Source organism: Rhinolophus sinicus, chromosome 3 (assembly GCF_057876585.1).
Source record: "Rhinolophus sinicus isolate RSI-liver-muscle chromosome 3, RSI-T2T, whole genome shotgun sequence".
Taxonomy (NCBI): domain Eukaryota; kingdom Metazoa; phylum Chordata; class Mammalia; order Chiroptera; family Rhinolophidae; genus Rhinolophus; species Rhinolophus sinicus.
In genome coordinates this window covers 42,167,888-42,184,091 of record NC_142503.1, presented here as the reverse complement: position 1 = coordinate 42,184,091, position 16,204 = coordinate 42,167,888, and the positions used below count along the sequence as shown (strand labels likewise).

The following is a 16,204-nucleotide window of genomic DNA, read 5'->3' as shown; positions in this document are numbered from 1 at the left end:
TAACACTGATGGGAGATGGAAAGAAGGAATCCTGACTAATTCTAGACCATCTCTAAATAGCTCAATGGTCACCTTAACAGCCTGTTTTCTAGATTTATAGGCTGCACCAATGCCTCTTGGGTATATTCTACTTACCAGGTCAGAAGAGTCCCACATCATTCCTCTTAAAGCTAGAATTTTATAGCCATTTGATCACAATGCATACAAATGGTTAGAGTGAATATTTTCATCTCTCACTTGTGAGTTCTTTAACTACAGGGTCTAAGAAACTCCTGGATATAACAAAGACGGAAGAACACCATTTATTCCCACTGTTGACCTGCTGAAAAGAGAAAATCAACCATTTTGTTAGAAATAAGTCTGTGGTGTCAAGTGGCATGGTAATCTTAAAATTGTGTGGCACAGAGCTTTAATTGTACAGTGGTCAGCCAGTGTGGGGGCAAACAACATAAAAGCTTTTTATACATACCTTTGTTTTATACTTTATCTCAACGAACTTATTACTTGCCTTCCTCGTTACACTGTGATCAGCTTAGGCTCAGGGTTGTTAGTCACTTGTGTCCTCAGTGGCAAACACAATGCCGAGTAGATAATGGACACTTTATAGTCTTCAAATTGAATCCAAAACCCAAAGTTTGAAAACAAATTGTTTAAGACAGCAGTTCTTAAATTTTTCTGATTAATGCTAGGGATCCTTTCCCTAGAAGAAATGCACATATCTGTGTACACAAAAATTGTAATATAATTTCAGGGCAATCATGGATATATGCTTTCTCTCCCCCTTTCCTAGATCTTCTAGGATAACAAAGATTCCAGATTAAGGAATTCCTAGGTTTAGAATATAGAATCAGAGAGAGAAGTGATCTTTAGAAACATGCTCCGCCTCTCACTTTTTCTTTTACAAAAAGCACACTTCTTTCATCCACCTCATACAAACTCTTCCAGAATACTAAGGAGAAGTGCCCCTTCCATAAAAGGTGTAGAAAGCATGTATCTATGTAGTTTTAGATCCATTTATAAATGAGATATTTTGCAGTTATTGTAGAAAAATGCATCCTTACAGCAAAAGGTAATTTTAAAGAAGGTAAGCTTATTTAACAAATATCCATGGACTATTCACTATGATTCAAGGCCTGTGGAGAACGGGATGGAAACCATGACTTGAAGACATCACATTATGGTACATACTCAACTGGGTATTTGAGTTACATTTTGCCTCTTGTATATGTGTGATGAAGACAGTGGTGGGGGGAATGGGCAGAGAGCAACTGTAAATTCTATAAAGGAAGAAAATGAACCTTTGTTCATTCTATAAGAGTTTTTGGCTTTATTATGGCCATATAGGACTGCTATGCTCTCACCTTCAGTTACCACACTACCCATCAGAAGACTGATAGTAACCTCTAGATATGCACTGGCTGATCACAGATGAGGAGTAAGTTAATGCTTAAAACACGATGCTTGAACTATAATCCTGCAGTATGAGGGAGCTGCAACCACCTAAATACCATTTCTAAGATCCAGCATGTAAATGTTTCTTTCACCTGAGTAACATTTTGCTGATGATCATTATATATTTGCTGCATCTTAAACTCTGGAGGAGACCTCAAAGCTGCTCTGGTAGGAATGTCTACTCCAAGGATGAATCCCCTTTGTAAAAACACTCCTGGCAGTCACAGGTTTTGTTTGAATACTCATTAGCAGTAGTAGCAGAATGCATCTGTAATCAACAATAATTATTAGAAACTGCTTCCTCATACTGAACTAAAGCCTCCTTATATTTTCCAACCATTTCTCAGAATTATCCTATTCTTTCTCCCCTATCATTCAAGGATTTGAAAAGAGCTATTTATATTTCTGAATTTGTCTCTTGATGGAACTTCCCTAATTCTTTTATGCAGTTCTCTTGAGAAGTATTTTCAAGGTCATCACCCTCCTGTTGACTCTTCCAAACACTGTAATACTTGGCCAGTCTACTTAAAATGTGACACCTAGAACAGAACATGATATTCTAGCTGTGATTGATCTTACCACACTGAAGTCCAGAGGGATTATTCTTTTGACCTGGACATTCTTCCATCAATAGACTCTTATAAAGCTTTCATTCTCTCCTATTGCCCTCCCCAGGTGTGCTGTACTGTGGGCTTATGTTAGAATACGGTCAAATAAAACTGCCAGGTCTTGTTTCCTGAGTACCACTATCGAGTCAGGTTTCCCCTCCTTTTACTTTGGCAATGGAATGTGCCCAATTTCACCTTAAATTTATCTCAGCACTGAAATAATTTTAAATCACAATGTCATCGTATTTAACCATTCTTGCTCTTTATAAATTTGATAATACTTTCTATGGACTTCATTGTGTCTTCACCCAAAGGACTAAAAATTTCCCACTGTTTAATGTGAATCATTATTCAACTCTCTTAGGTTGTGTCCATAGCTAGGAATCCACCTGGCTAACAATTACCCAGTCGTATCCTCATCATGGCCACAAAGATGTCAACAGAGATGTCAAGAGTCTTTTTGGATTCAGTGAACACTGTGCCTTTAAACCAGTCTTTAAGCCATGTAATTTCTCTGACGACAAATGCTAGACATTTTATCATGGTAGTTAATTTTTAGGTGAGCCTCCAGGAGCTATGAAATAAGCACCTAAAATGTGTGTCAGCTCATGCGATGCAGTGTCGTATTCACCTCTTCCCTTTTCTTGTACACACACACAGGACCAGATGCATTGGACCTGTACTTTATCTGGAAAGGAAACTACGAGATAAATTCAACCAAATAAAAACTCAAGAATCATTTACTGGAGAGAGGTATGTGAGGGGCTGTGTTGATTATCTCAATTTTTCAAAAAATTTTTTCAAAGTCTCCATGTATAGTGTTATTGTGGGTATGTTGGAAAAGACTACATTGATATAGTATTTAGATTTTGTGACCTTTGTTCTTTGCTTTGATATAGTTGGTACTAGATCAGTTTCAGTGGAATTTCTCCATTAAGGATGACTGAAAAAATAAACTTTGGACATTGACTGTTTCAAAGAAAATGGAAGCATGTATGTCTTTTTTTGCTTTTATTCTCACCAAATATTCATAAGAGAAGGCATATTCAATTTTGAGAGGCTATCCAATTTCAGGTGGGAGATGCATAACTGTAATAATGTTGTGTTGAGGGAAGAAAGAAGCCTTGGTCATTGCATCTAGTCAGATGAAATAGGGTTTCTCTTTTAGCACTCTGTGGGGCTCAGTTAACTATGCCTAAACCCAATTTGGGGGGTTAGTATTTTAACGCCATTTCCTTAAGAACATGTCAAATTCTTGTGCATGATAGAAATGAAAAACATGAAAAAATGGTCATAAACAAAGCAGTTGACCCACGGAGGAGGCAGGATTACTCTACACCTTCATACACAAAGGTTAAAGGCAAAACAGTAAAGGAGAAAGTTAAGTCATTCTCTATTAGTTAAGCCAAGTACAAAGTATAAGTACAGATCCGATCAATTTTTTTAAAGAACTATTTTCTCTATTTTGGTCTCTTACACCATGCAGTTTGTCAAGTCAAAAGAGCTACAGATATCCATTTTTCATCATATTAGTTTTAGGAAGGCAAGACAGGCATGAACAACTCTTGAAGATAATCTTGTTATTTTAGGGAACAAACAACGTTTCTCTTAGAGGAATAAAAATCTGCATTACGTGGTATAACATCAGGACTTTTCTTTCTCTTCTCTGTGGCATCTTAAAGTTAAATCCTTCGGCATGTCTACTATATATTAATATAAAATGACTAAGAACTTGCCCTTAGCAACGTACTGATGCCTCCCCCCAAACCTGAAACAAATCTAAATCTTCTGGATCAATAACCAAGAGAGATTTTATTACTTGTGACTCAGTCCATAAATCTGAAGTGTAGGTTGTCCAATGACAATTTTTATAGTTATCCACCCTTCAGAGTGCCTCACCAACACTCTATGCTCTGATCTGGAAAAAAAGAACAAGCAGATGGATGGCCACATTCAAAAAGGCTTCAAAAAATAAGTCCTTAGTTTTGAATTATGGTAGAGAATATTTTTGGGTACTTGATTTTGTGGCTTTTCCTTGGTAGATTTTAAATATTAGTTGTGGACCCTAAATAAAAAGCATATTACAGAGCTTTTGCTCTCTCATGCATTTCAGTTTTTACATTAACGTATGAAAGAAATGTTTAAGTTCGTTCTCTTGGATAATAATGCAATTTTATTGCGTGCAGCCTTTTTCACAGCAAGTATTAGTTTTTCCATGTGAAATAAGATTTAAAATGATAAAGTTATTGTTAAGGAGACACATTAGGCAATAGAAAAAGCTGAAGAGAGTTTTTGTCTGAAACTGGAAAACAGAACAGTCTGTGGGGGAAAAAAGATATGAGAAAAGTACACAGGTTGCTAAGACCAAAAAAAGAGCTTTGGGGACCAGAGGCAGTGACCTTGAGTGAATGTGGGAGAAAGAAGGACCAGGCAATTATCTCAGTCAGGAGGGTAAGATTGCATGTGGACGTTTAAGCTGTTTGCTTGACAATAACCATCTTAGAATTTTCTTCTGTGTCACCAAAGCTCTGGATTTTTCCTGCTGTCTATAATTTTATTGTGCAGCATAATATTTTTTTTTTTATTTAGCACAAAGTCCATTTGGACTAGAGAACAGAAAGGTTTTCATTTTGTCCCTGGCCAGTGAAGTCATACCTCAGGTACCCAGTGGGAAACAACTGGAAGACTTATGCAGAGTACATTCAAAGTTTGTTTTTTTGCTTTTTCATTTAAAAAGTTTTCTTGTCCAGTTGTAGTTTTCTTATTGTGTAGACTCCTAGAGGAAAAATAAGTACTGTGAGTTTACTGGTCTGCTGCAGAATTGGAATTCAGGCCCATATTTAGTTGAAGAGAGATCCCAAGGTTCATGTCAAATAAAAATCACCAGACCAAACAGACCACTGAAGAGCCATTTCCCCGTGGCTGAGTTTAAGCACACGTGTAACACTTGGGAGCAGCTGTCCTAAAGCGCTTCTGTCTAGAACCCACTCTTCTGGAGTTTCTGAACTCTTATGCTCTGCATCAGGTTCAGCTCTCTAAATAGCCATTGGTGACATGTGTACCCGCCACTTTGGGAGGAGGTCAAGTCCCACCACTTCTTAGAAACCGAAGAAGAGATACACTTCCTTAGTGTTCTTATTAGCAAATATGCCAAAAGACTGACAATCTTGTATGCTGACGTGGAAGGGCACCTCTAATACAAGATACAAAAACCTGCAATGTACATTGGGCTAGTTCAGTTAAAACTCATACTGTTTGGTACCCTTTGACTGGACGTTAGACAGAAAAGACACCCAAGTGGAGGACTATAATTTAAGTGTGGCAGAAAGTTGGGAATCACACGGCCTTCAACTCAAAGATAAATGAATGCATTGCTGAGGCATATTCCCCTGGCCCTGAGGTATGTAGGCAAAGAGGTCACACTTGACTGTGAGACAGAGTCAAAGTTGATGCAGAGCTCCCAGAAAATATTTACCAGAGGAATATGGTGATTCATTTATGTCCAGAAATCCCAAGTATAAAACTGCATGATATAAGAAGGATCAAATTATGTAATGTATATGATTCAATTTAAAAATTCTGAGCCCTCTTACATTATATTATCTAGATTACAAGAGTACAAAAAAAATCAAATTACATTCATATGAAACTTTTATAAAAAAAATCAAATCTATTTTTATGAAATTTTATAGTACAATTATTTTCGAATGGGCCTCTTCTTAGGTCACAGTATTTATAATTCCATTTACATCTGTGTAAGTTTTCAACTCAAACAACAAAAGGCAGTCAATAGAAATCTAAATTTTCACTTGCAAAACTCCCTTCAGTTTCCAGGCCAGTGACACATGGTGGTGTCGACTTGTCCTCCAGACGTGGATGGCTACCAAAGAGCCCCAGCCTACGGAGCGTGCAGGCCTCTGCTCATTAAGAACGCCTTTTGGTTTGGCTCACGTTCCAAGAAATTCTGGAGCATGTCCATGCCGTCCAGAGATCCCCCAGGTTTCAGGATTAGGTTTCTGTATTTCATTCCAACCTAATAAAATAAAACATCATGCCTAATAATTCACGGTTATAGCAGTTTTCCAAATCTCTAGATGCAAAAGAGAAAAGGGAAGGGGTGAAGAAACAGGGACCTCAGCTTCATTCTGTCTGGATGTTCCCTTGTGCTGGGCCTGTGGCGCTGTGGTATTTATTTATTCTGGTAGCTAAGCGATCTGAGCTTAGACCTCCAGTCTCCTACACTTCCCTTTATTACTGTCTCGTCTCCCTTGATTCTCAGCAGTGAAATGACAATGTGAGCAAACAGACGCACAAGAAATAAGCAAATAGAATACAGAACAGGTTCCTATTTGTTACGCCCTTTCAAATGGGATTTCAAAAGGGTTTACAAAGCAAGTGTTCAAGAAGGCCACAAGGAGGGGTTCCGTGTACCTGGAAATAGTGGCACATCTATGGCCCACATGACTTCTGATCTGTTTTTATGAGGGGCTCATAAAAAACCCCTGTTCCTTGGGAGAAGGTGGTGGGGGCGGGGGAGGGGGGCATAGGACAACACCACAGTCCCATGGTGCAGGGTAAGACATTTCTGTGGGCCCAACGCTGGGAATGAGGACCTTTGTCAAGTGTTCTTTGAGGACCAGATCTATAATTTTAAAACATATCACAGTTTCGCTGTTTTTATTTACATTTAACATAGGAGCAGATAAAGTGAAAGAGAAGAATTGTAATTCAATATCAGTGTTATTCAATATTTTCACTTCCTTTTCAGCATTCTTTTAGGGAAACGAGGCAAGACAGTTCAGTGAAGCATAATTCTAAATACACATGTAAAAGAAACAGTTCACAGAGTAATACTCCTAAATTTATAGCTATTATATCATTTGATCAATAGGACAAGGAGCCTTTCTGAGTACAAGAACAGCTAGAGAATTTCCAGAGACAAAAGTAATACAACTTTTGACTTGTAACAATGATTCTGCTTGGTACAACCATCAGAGATCAGACTAGTCAAACTGTTCAGGAAAATAAAACGTGGATGAATGGAATCTACCAAGTCAGATACAAAACTATTTAATGCTCTACAGGGTCATAAAATTAAAACTTTTGGGATTATCTTTTGGTTATAAACAGATATCATCTGCCACTTATTAATCATCCACAGGCTAACATCTAACTTTACAGTCTAGGCCCAAATCAGGGGTAAATAATTAGCCAAACAAAATTAACGTCTCATAAACTCTAGGGCAATAGAGTTTGACGAATAGAAATAGAATGTGAGCCACATACATAGCTTAAAATTTTCTAATAATCACATTTGAAAAAGTAGGTGAAACTAATTTTAATAAAATATTTTATTTAAACCAGTATATCTACAATATTATTTCCACATGCATCAATATAAAAAATTATTGAGATTTATTTGTTGTTGCAAGACTCAAATGTGTTTTTTACATTTATAGCACATCTCAATTCTTCAGTTGCACTAGTCACATTTCAAGTGCTGAATACCCACAAGTGGCTATCAACCTAGAATCTAAAATGTGAGTGATGGCTATTCTTGTCACAGACTTTATTATTCTAAGAAGTAGCAGATCAGAGCTCTTCAGCCCAATCGCAGTTTACCTCTTTTCCCTTTCACTCGCTGCCCAATGTGTCTAAATGTGACCAGTGTTAAATTAGTGGGGAGAAGAAAGGTAAGGAAAGACTATATTGTCTGAGGATAGCAGTATAGGAAGAACTTAGACAATGTGAGTTAAATTTATCTGCAGAATCATAAAAATAGTTTAATCCCTTTATGATGGAAAAATTTTAAATATTTACTAATAGCAAAGAAAACAATATCATGAACTCTCATGTACCCATCATTCAACCTCAGTAACTAATATTTATCTGCCGACATTCTTAACGCTCACGATCTGAGAATCTTTTATTTATTAAAAATAATTTCATTATACAAACACAGGACTACTCAGGGAAATCTAAAGTGAAAAATAAATCACCCAAAATGCTGACGTCTGACCAAGTATTCTCATCTTTTACAGAGACCTGTAGTTTTAGGTGGAAAAGAAAAGCAAGTCTTTGATGAGCTATGTAGCTGTGTGGTGTTGTGAAAAGTCAGCTCATGCCTCTTCCGAATGGGCAAGCCAGTCAGAGCAGGCCCCTGTTTAGTCTCACAATATGTGGCTCAGTACAGCTCTAGTCCTCCTCCGCTCAGAGCTCCAAACAAGTTGATTCAATTTCCTGAATTACAGAGCAATGGCCTTTTAATAGTTTCATTTCCTTTGCAACGAAGTTTGGAGAAGAGTTTAAGACTCGTTTTGGTAATAGGATCTTGCTTTTCTTAAAAAAAAAAAAAAAAAAATTAAGTGAATTTTTTGTGTCTCAGGAAGGTACCAGCCTCTGTGGGGGAGAGGACATGGCCTGGGAGACATATGCCATAGGAGAAGGATTCTTTGTCATAAGTTGTTCCGCTTTGTTTGTATAGTAAAGAAACTTGAACTTCGAGGAAAGCAGAAATAAATGGAAGCTCTAAGACAATAATTAAAATTTTTCATGCTAAAAAAAATCCTTCAGGAGGATCTGCACATAGTAAGAGCTCCTGTTACCTGTTCTATGAAGGAACATAACCATCAACCACCTCTGTGGTTTTTCATTCTGGAAGATTAGAGTGTATCTTTTGGCAATTGTGCAAGTCCTCTCTAGAGCAAGATCAGGCGTTCTGGAGTCAGGCCCAGGTTTGAATCTTGGCTTCATCCTCAGCTATGTGCTCTTGGGCCTTGGTTTCCTTACCTGTTCATTGGGAATATGCCTCCCTCACTCAGTTGATGGGGAATTAGAGGTGATGATTTCAGCCCATTGCCTACTCCCTACCATAATACCTGGCACGTATAGTGATATTCAATAAATCTTAGTCATCTTTCACTCCTTTCATTTCCTTTTCTCTCACACTGCCCCAAAGTTCAGTTTCTCCTAAACAGTCCTGGGAAACAAATGCATTCCTGGTTTGGTATGTCTTTAAAATTAGTTTTGTCTACTAATAGAGCTAAAAAAGAAAAAAAAAAAGAAAGAAAGAAAAAAGCACAAGAGACTGTACCTCCACTATTAGTATGAAATAGAATATATAATTCAGTGGGACTATTAAGTAGGAGAGACAAGGCACTCATTTTATCTAAGAATATGTATCTTTTATTTGAGGTAGTACTTTGAGAGCCACCAGAACTATGTGAATGAAGGATGTCCATCATCTATCCGTGATGAGAACATACAAATAGGAAACAGATCGGGTCTCATGCTGTCTCTGGCATCTCTGAAGCAGCACATGCATGTTCCCACTGCCTCCCAACCCTCCCCACTTCCTCCTCATTGTGACTGACTCTGGGGAGTAGAGCCAGAGTCGCCTCCTTCCTACACTGAGTAACAGGCAGCAGGGCAGAGAGCATCCACCCAAGGACAGGGCACCTAGCAGGCGCACCAGCCTGCTTTCAAAGTGGACTTTGAAACCTTTGCTTCCACAGCCTATCAGTCAACGCCTTCCCAACAGCACACCCTTTGTTTCCTATGAGGGTGGAGAGACGGTGGGTGGAAAAGGAACACCTTTGACAACAACGAAGGAGGGAGAGAGTGAAAAGACTGGTGCTGGGAGTCAGGGCGATGAAAATTAGAACAGTGCTGGGAATCTTTACTTGATTAGAAGAGGCCTTCTGGAAACCTTAGGCAAAGTTTCCATGTGTGAGGATAGAAGGATAAATCTTTATTTAAGTGGAGGGAGGAGATCGGAGGAAAAAGGTACCCTGGGTAGTAGTATGCATTAGGGTAGTAGAGGAATGGAAGCAGATGGGGGCGGGGAGGAACTACCAGTTAGGTCCAAAGAGGTACCCATTTGTAACAGTGATAATTAAATGTAACAGTTTTGAAGCAGAGGACAAACACAAAGATGAATAAAACAGTTTCTATTACAGGGCCTTAGGGTCTAAGAGGTGAGATAAAGAAGTAGACAATTAACAAGGCAGATTATTAGGACTAAGAGAAACACAAAGAAGGGCTGTCAGAATACAAAGGAAGAAAAACCTCTTTCAGCTGGTTGGGATTCAAGAGTTAGAAGGTCTGGCCTTGTAAATATTCAAGAAGTAGGTTGGAAATCAATCCTACTTCCTTCCTCGTCCTTTAAATCGGGCAAAATCTAAATCTGTTAGAAAAGGTTGAAGTGTAAGAAAAGTCAGCCTTGGGGTGGTTAGGACAGGAGGGCTGAAGCAGAAGTTAATCCATTTGTAAGGCCGTCAACACAGAAAGTTTCATATTCTCCCGTGACAACATATAGCAGGAACTGGACCCCGGATTCTGTTTGAAAAGCACTCGAATACTTAGCTTGACATTACACATTCTCTGTCAGGTAATTCTTTTTCAGGTTTAACCAAGATTCTTCATGTTTCTGTCTGTTATTGCTTGTAAGATGTAACTACTTCCTTATGACATTCTGTGTTAAAATATAATAGTTATACTTTATCTTGATTTTCTTGGCATTCCTTTCAGCAGTGAGGTTTGGTTGTGTTTCTCCTTCATTGATGGAAAAAACAAAGCTTAGCAATTTCTCTAATGCAAAAAAGATTATTCTAGCTTAATAATATAATTGCCTTTGAATCCACAATGTTTATTACCTCTTAGGAAAATTTCCCACAATGAAGTTGCCTTATAAAAAGAAATGGCCCTAGTTAAATGCCCCCAGTTTTTCAACCCTATGATTAGCTGCTGGATTTTGAAACTACATTTGGTGACCTTCAAGCTATCCTTAACGAGATCTTAGAGCTTGCTGGAAAAGTGTTAATCCCAAGCAGATCCTTTTCCCAATTATTTAAGGGATCACCTGGAGTAGTAAAAGCTATGTCTGATAATGAGACTTCTCCATAATCCACTAGAAACAGACTAGATAATATTTACCAAACCAATTAAACAGTTAAGCTATTGTATCTACTTACTATGAGGAATATATAAAACCAGAGGTAGCAAACTTTTAGGCTATTATAGGTACATGGCCAGTTCTAACACTTTGATAAAAGCCCTCACAAACAGAATGGAAACAATTGTACCACAGAATATTCTATTGCTACCATTTGGTATTCAGCAGGCTAGAGGTTTACATTTGATCCTTCCTATTGCTGTTTTCCCAGAGGAGTGACACGCGTTCTACAGTTCTACTTGCTAAGAAGTGGAATGGTTCTCAGAACAGACTCTGGGCTTTGCAGGATGGCACGAGGTTACAGTGAGAAGGCCTCAGGATGTTCTTTTGCTGATCCCAATAACCATGGCCAATAATGTCCACAATATATGATCTTTCAGAGATTGGGGACGAAGAACAGCAGGCACTGACTCCTTGAAAGGCCATCCTGCTATCTTAAAATGATCCGAACACACTAGGGAAGATGAAGGCCTTGAGACAATGAAGTCTGCATGACATATTGGGATTGCTCTGATTCTCGTGATTTCAGATCAAATACAGTATTTGATCTGAAGCCATAAAAATTCTTTCTCTTCATCACAACATAAAAATTCTTTCTCTTTATACCATAAAAATTCTTTCTCTTCATCACAACATAGTTGTAATAATGACCTAAGTTTTTTTGGAGAATAGGATTATTATTCCAAAATATTAATTTTGAATAAGTGATATTTGAATTTTGTAAATTGGGTGTTATTTTAGTGCAAATATTTCTAAAAAACAAAAACAAACCAAAAAAAACCCGCCACCAAACCAAACAGACAGTACACGGTAGGAGGAGATAAAATGTCTATTTAAAAAGCTGTTCCAGTATCTGCCATAAAAGAGTGTGAGGGTGAGGCGCAAAGGGACTCTCGTGGTCACTGGAGCCACACTCACTATTGTCGTGACAGCAGGGGAGCAATAAATGACATGACATTCCAGAGTATTTGATAAGAAAGGAAAAAAGAAGGGATTAAAGCCAGCTTCATGTCATAAGACAAGTAATAATATACAGCCCTGTTGGATCCAGAATTTTAGTAAAACTGAAAACTGTCTTAATATCACAAGTAAACAAGTCCAAGTAGTTGGTAATCTTGTTTTCTCCAAGTTCAACCCAATTCCTTTGTTTAAATTACGAGTAGTCTGGCTCCCTGCCAAACTGTGAAGCTGGAGAATAGCAGGAAGTACATAGAAGCATAATGGCAGGGTTGCTTCTGCTGGACTTGCAAGTTCCTTCCGGGGGATCCACTGGGATCAGTACTTTGTACCTGGGCTATTAACCTTGGCAGCTGGAAGAGGAGATGAATGAGGAGGCTTCATTGAAAGAAGTACTGTAGCACTTATGCCAGGAAGCCTCACCAACTAATAAGAGCCAGTAAGAGGTCATAATCATGCCTTTACGTACTGAGACTTTGTGTTTCTTCAAACATTGCTTTCCAATTTCTACAATAATACGTACTCTACGTAAAAATAAGAAAAAGCTACATAAAAAGTACAGAAAAATATTTAATAATCACTCATAACTCTACAACCCAAAGATAACAATTGACAACATTTTGATGTACTTTTCCCCTACACATATGTTTTAAAATAAAAATTTGTGGGGTGGCTGGATGGCTCAGTTGGTTAGAGTGTGGCCTCTGAACATGGGGTTGCCAGTTCGACTCCCCTATGAGCCAGTGAGCTGGGCCCTCCACAACTAGATTGAAGACAATGAGCTGCCATTGAGCTTCCGGAGGGGCGGCTGGATGGCTCAGATGGTTAAATCACGAGCTCTCAACACAACGTTTCTAGTTCAATTCCTGCATGGGATGGTGGGCTGTGCCCCCTGCAACTAAAGACTGAAAACGGCGACTGGAATTGGAGTTGAGCTGCACCCTCCATAACTAGATGTAAGGAAAATGACTTGGAGCTGATGGGCCCTAGAGAAACATGCTGTTCCCCAATATTCCCCAATTAAAAAAAAAAAAAAAATTGCATCCTCTGGTATATAGTATTTTATAATCTGATTTTTTTCACTTTGCTTGATAGTTATGTTAAACATTCCAGACATAAGAAAAAGCTTACTGAAGCCTTTCCCCCAAGCCCAAGCCCACTCTTCTGTTTAGAGGATGGAAAAGTCACTTTTGGTTTGGATGATTTGAAAGACTTCATAAATGACCAGCCACTTGAGAAGAGCTTTTAAGAATGGAAGGGTTTCTGAGAATCATAGACAAGGAAGTCGTACATTTCAGGTGGAAGAAATACAATGAATAAATTTGTGAAGATGGAAAGATCTACAGGAACACAGAAATTTGGCTGACACACAGGGAGTTCTGGGAGGTAAGGAAGGAATCTGATTGCGAACCTCAGGGCTGTGAACAAAGAGAGGAATAACAAGAAGTAAGAAATAGAAAAAAAAACAAAAAAGGCAGATCAGGGCCTTTGGAAGTTGACGATTGGGTCATCAGTGGTAATGCTGGAGAGAGGATAATTTTCCAGTTTAGTTGATGGAAGCAAAAACCAGGAAACAGAGGTTTGCAAAGACTGTTTCTTACACTAAGAAATGAGACTGTGAAAGGAAGAACACCTGAGTAGGAGCAATGAGATTATCAGAACCAATAGCAATAACCCCAGTTTTTTTCCAAGATGGCAAATGAGGAAGGCTTGGTATTAGAGACATCTCCTCAGGCAGGAGGAAAGACGATAAGCATTGATGTATAGAAAGAATAACAAAGATGAAGGTACTTGTGCTCAGTGATCTTAATTTTCTTAGTAAAGATCATCTGCCCAGAGAAGACAGAGGTGGTGGGACTCAGGGAAGTGGAACATGACTGCAGAGTAACACTGGGTGTCCAGTTGAGGTTGGACAGCATGACTTTGTAGTTGGGCATGTTAATGGAGTCATCTGATCTTCTCCGGAACATTCTGAATCCCAAGGGCACCATCTCTAAATGACATGATGGAGGAATCCAGGGCTGGGCACTGGCTGAAGGTCATGCAGAGGTCAGGATATTTATGAGAAGTGGTTGACCATTGTAAATGAGTTGGCCAGGGAATGGAAGGAGACTTAAAGGGAACTAACAGCCTGGGTAGGGTGGGATGGAAGATGGAGTGATTAGCAAGTCTAGTATAGAATGTAGGTACTGTGGAGATTTTTTTTGTGTGTGTGTGTGATTGGGGGAGGGATGGTAGTCTAAATTACATCAATGTATTTCAGTGCATATGTGTAGGGCACTATGCAATCCAGAAATATGAAGTTTGAGGAACAAATCAGTTGGTTGAAATAAGCACAGAGAGCCTGATTTTGATAATTTGCTCTCCTAATTTCTGAATCAAACAGAATGAAAAACACACTGGCAAATGCACCAGCCCTAGAAATAATCTGACAGCTGAGTCTTCAACAAGAGTGGAGACAGGGGACTGTAACTCAGGAAGGTTGGCTGGCAGCCACCTGGCAGTCCATTCGCTGTACACGGAAAGGAATGGCTCAGGTTAATGAAGCAGCTTAAATTACTTAAAGGCATTTAGGTTACAAACTATGTAGTAGGTGGGGTTTGCCAGCCACAGAAAAAGGGTGGCTCCCACAGAAAATGTATAAGGAAAGTGTGTAGAGAGTATCAAAACATAAACAAACCATTTATATCAGGAAGGAGTTTAGTTTTCTTTCCCAATCTTCTATAAAACTAAAACATTGTATGGTGCATGTCAAAACTAGCAGCTATAAATGCTTAAATGCATAAACAAAGCTTTGAATTTTAATTATGCAATATACTGGAATGTTAATAAGCGAGAAAATGCAGGGTTTTTTTTAAACTTACAAAATTAATCGTTTGTACACTACAACATGATGTACGATTTAAGAAGATTCAAGACTTTACAGTTAAAAATTAAAAGCTGTTACCAAACCTCTTACTCTAAAATCTACGAGTTAAAGGGGAAGGAGCAACTACGAAATAAACAAAAGGAGAAAAAAAAGACAATACCTCTGGATTCATTATCCCTTCTTTTTTAAAACAGCTGTAAAACATATCCATGGAAAATACTTCACTCCAAAGATATCCATAATATTGGCCATCATATCCTCCTGCCAAATGTCCAAAAGTAGCTGGCATATTTGTACCTTTAAAGAAAGATACATTTCAATCAATGTCATGGCCAAAGTTAATTACCAGGTTATCTGCTAGCTCAGGTTTCCCTACAGGGAGCCCAGGTGTGGGAGGAGAGAGTGATAGGATTTCACCTCTAGTACACCCAAGGTTTCTGTGTGCCCTTGGTCAAGATGTTTACAAACTTCTCTCCTGAGATGGCTCAACCTCAGAGCTGGTTTCGGCCCTAAGCTCTGGAATGCCTAACCGTAGTTTCAGAGGCTTTGTCCACACCCATCAGATGTCTCAGTATTTCAGATTCCCTCAGTCCTTTCTCATCCCTTACACACATAATGTACTGTATCTTACAAATACTCTAATATTAAGCCTATTCTTTGTCACACATCTATATATTTAAATAGTGTGTCAGAAAGGCACTTATTTTACATTCATAATTACTGAAAAAGAACTCTTTACTTGAAAAGCTAAAAAAAATCTTCCTAATTCAATTGACCTTTAGGGCTACTTTAAAAAAGGATTTTGTCAAAATGGCCTGAGGCACAAAGTTGCTGTAGGGTTTACTATAAACAGAGCACACAAGAAAAGTGAAGCCCTAGATAGACTCTACCGACTATTCTGACCTTTGTTATCTCTATAAATGTGAATGATTCCTTTCAATAACAACTTCCTTGGTGGAAAAAAAAGTCACCTTACCAATTACATATACTTACAACTATATGTTGGCTTCAAACATATAAATATAAATGTAAACATACATCTGTGCAGCTATCCACACACCCACATGAATCTCACAAATGTAAGGTTAGAAACTGCTAAGTCAAGCTGCCTTAACAGAATCCGAAACAAGGCATAAGTTTGTGCTTTCTCTCTGCAATGGTACCTTCTGGCAGTTTCTTACTGAAATAATTGGGAAGTCGTGGTGCATCCAGGGAGGGGGAACCCAGGCGGGTGCTGCCAAATGTGAATGGCTTTCTGGGCTCTGGGGTGGAGGCCAATTGCTCACGCCTGATTACACTAAAATGCTGCAAGGCTGGAGCCACCTTTCCTTCAAGCACATTTGGACAGGGTAACTCATGTGGCCA

At 38.6% G+C, this 16,204-nt stretch overlaps 1 protein-coding gene across 7 annotated transcripts in view; it reads right to left on the bottom strand.

Moving 5' to 3' along the window:
• Positions 1–4,210: 4,210 nt before the first annotated feature.
• The window catches only part of NLN (neurolysin), a 90,307-nt gene continuing 78,313 nt past the window's right edge, over positions 4,211–16,204 (bottom strand). For 5 of the 7 annotated variants that reach the window (XM_019743911.3, XM_019743902.3, XM_074328889.2 and 2 more), the window contains 2 exons: positions 15,000–15,136; positions 4,769–6,093 (listed from right to left, as the gene is read on the bottom strand). In XM_019743911.3, coding sequence (XP_019599470.3) covers positions 5,959–6,093; positions 15,000–15,136 — 272 coding nt within the window. In that variant the 3' untranslated portion in view covers positions 4,769–5,958. Of the gene's footprint in view, positions 6,094–14,999; positions 15,137–16,204 lie in introns of all 7 variants that reach the window. The other 2 variants (XM_074328892.2, XM_074328894.2) reach the window with 1 other exon arrangement.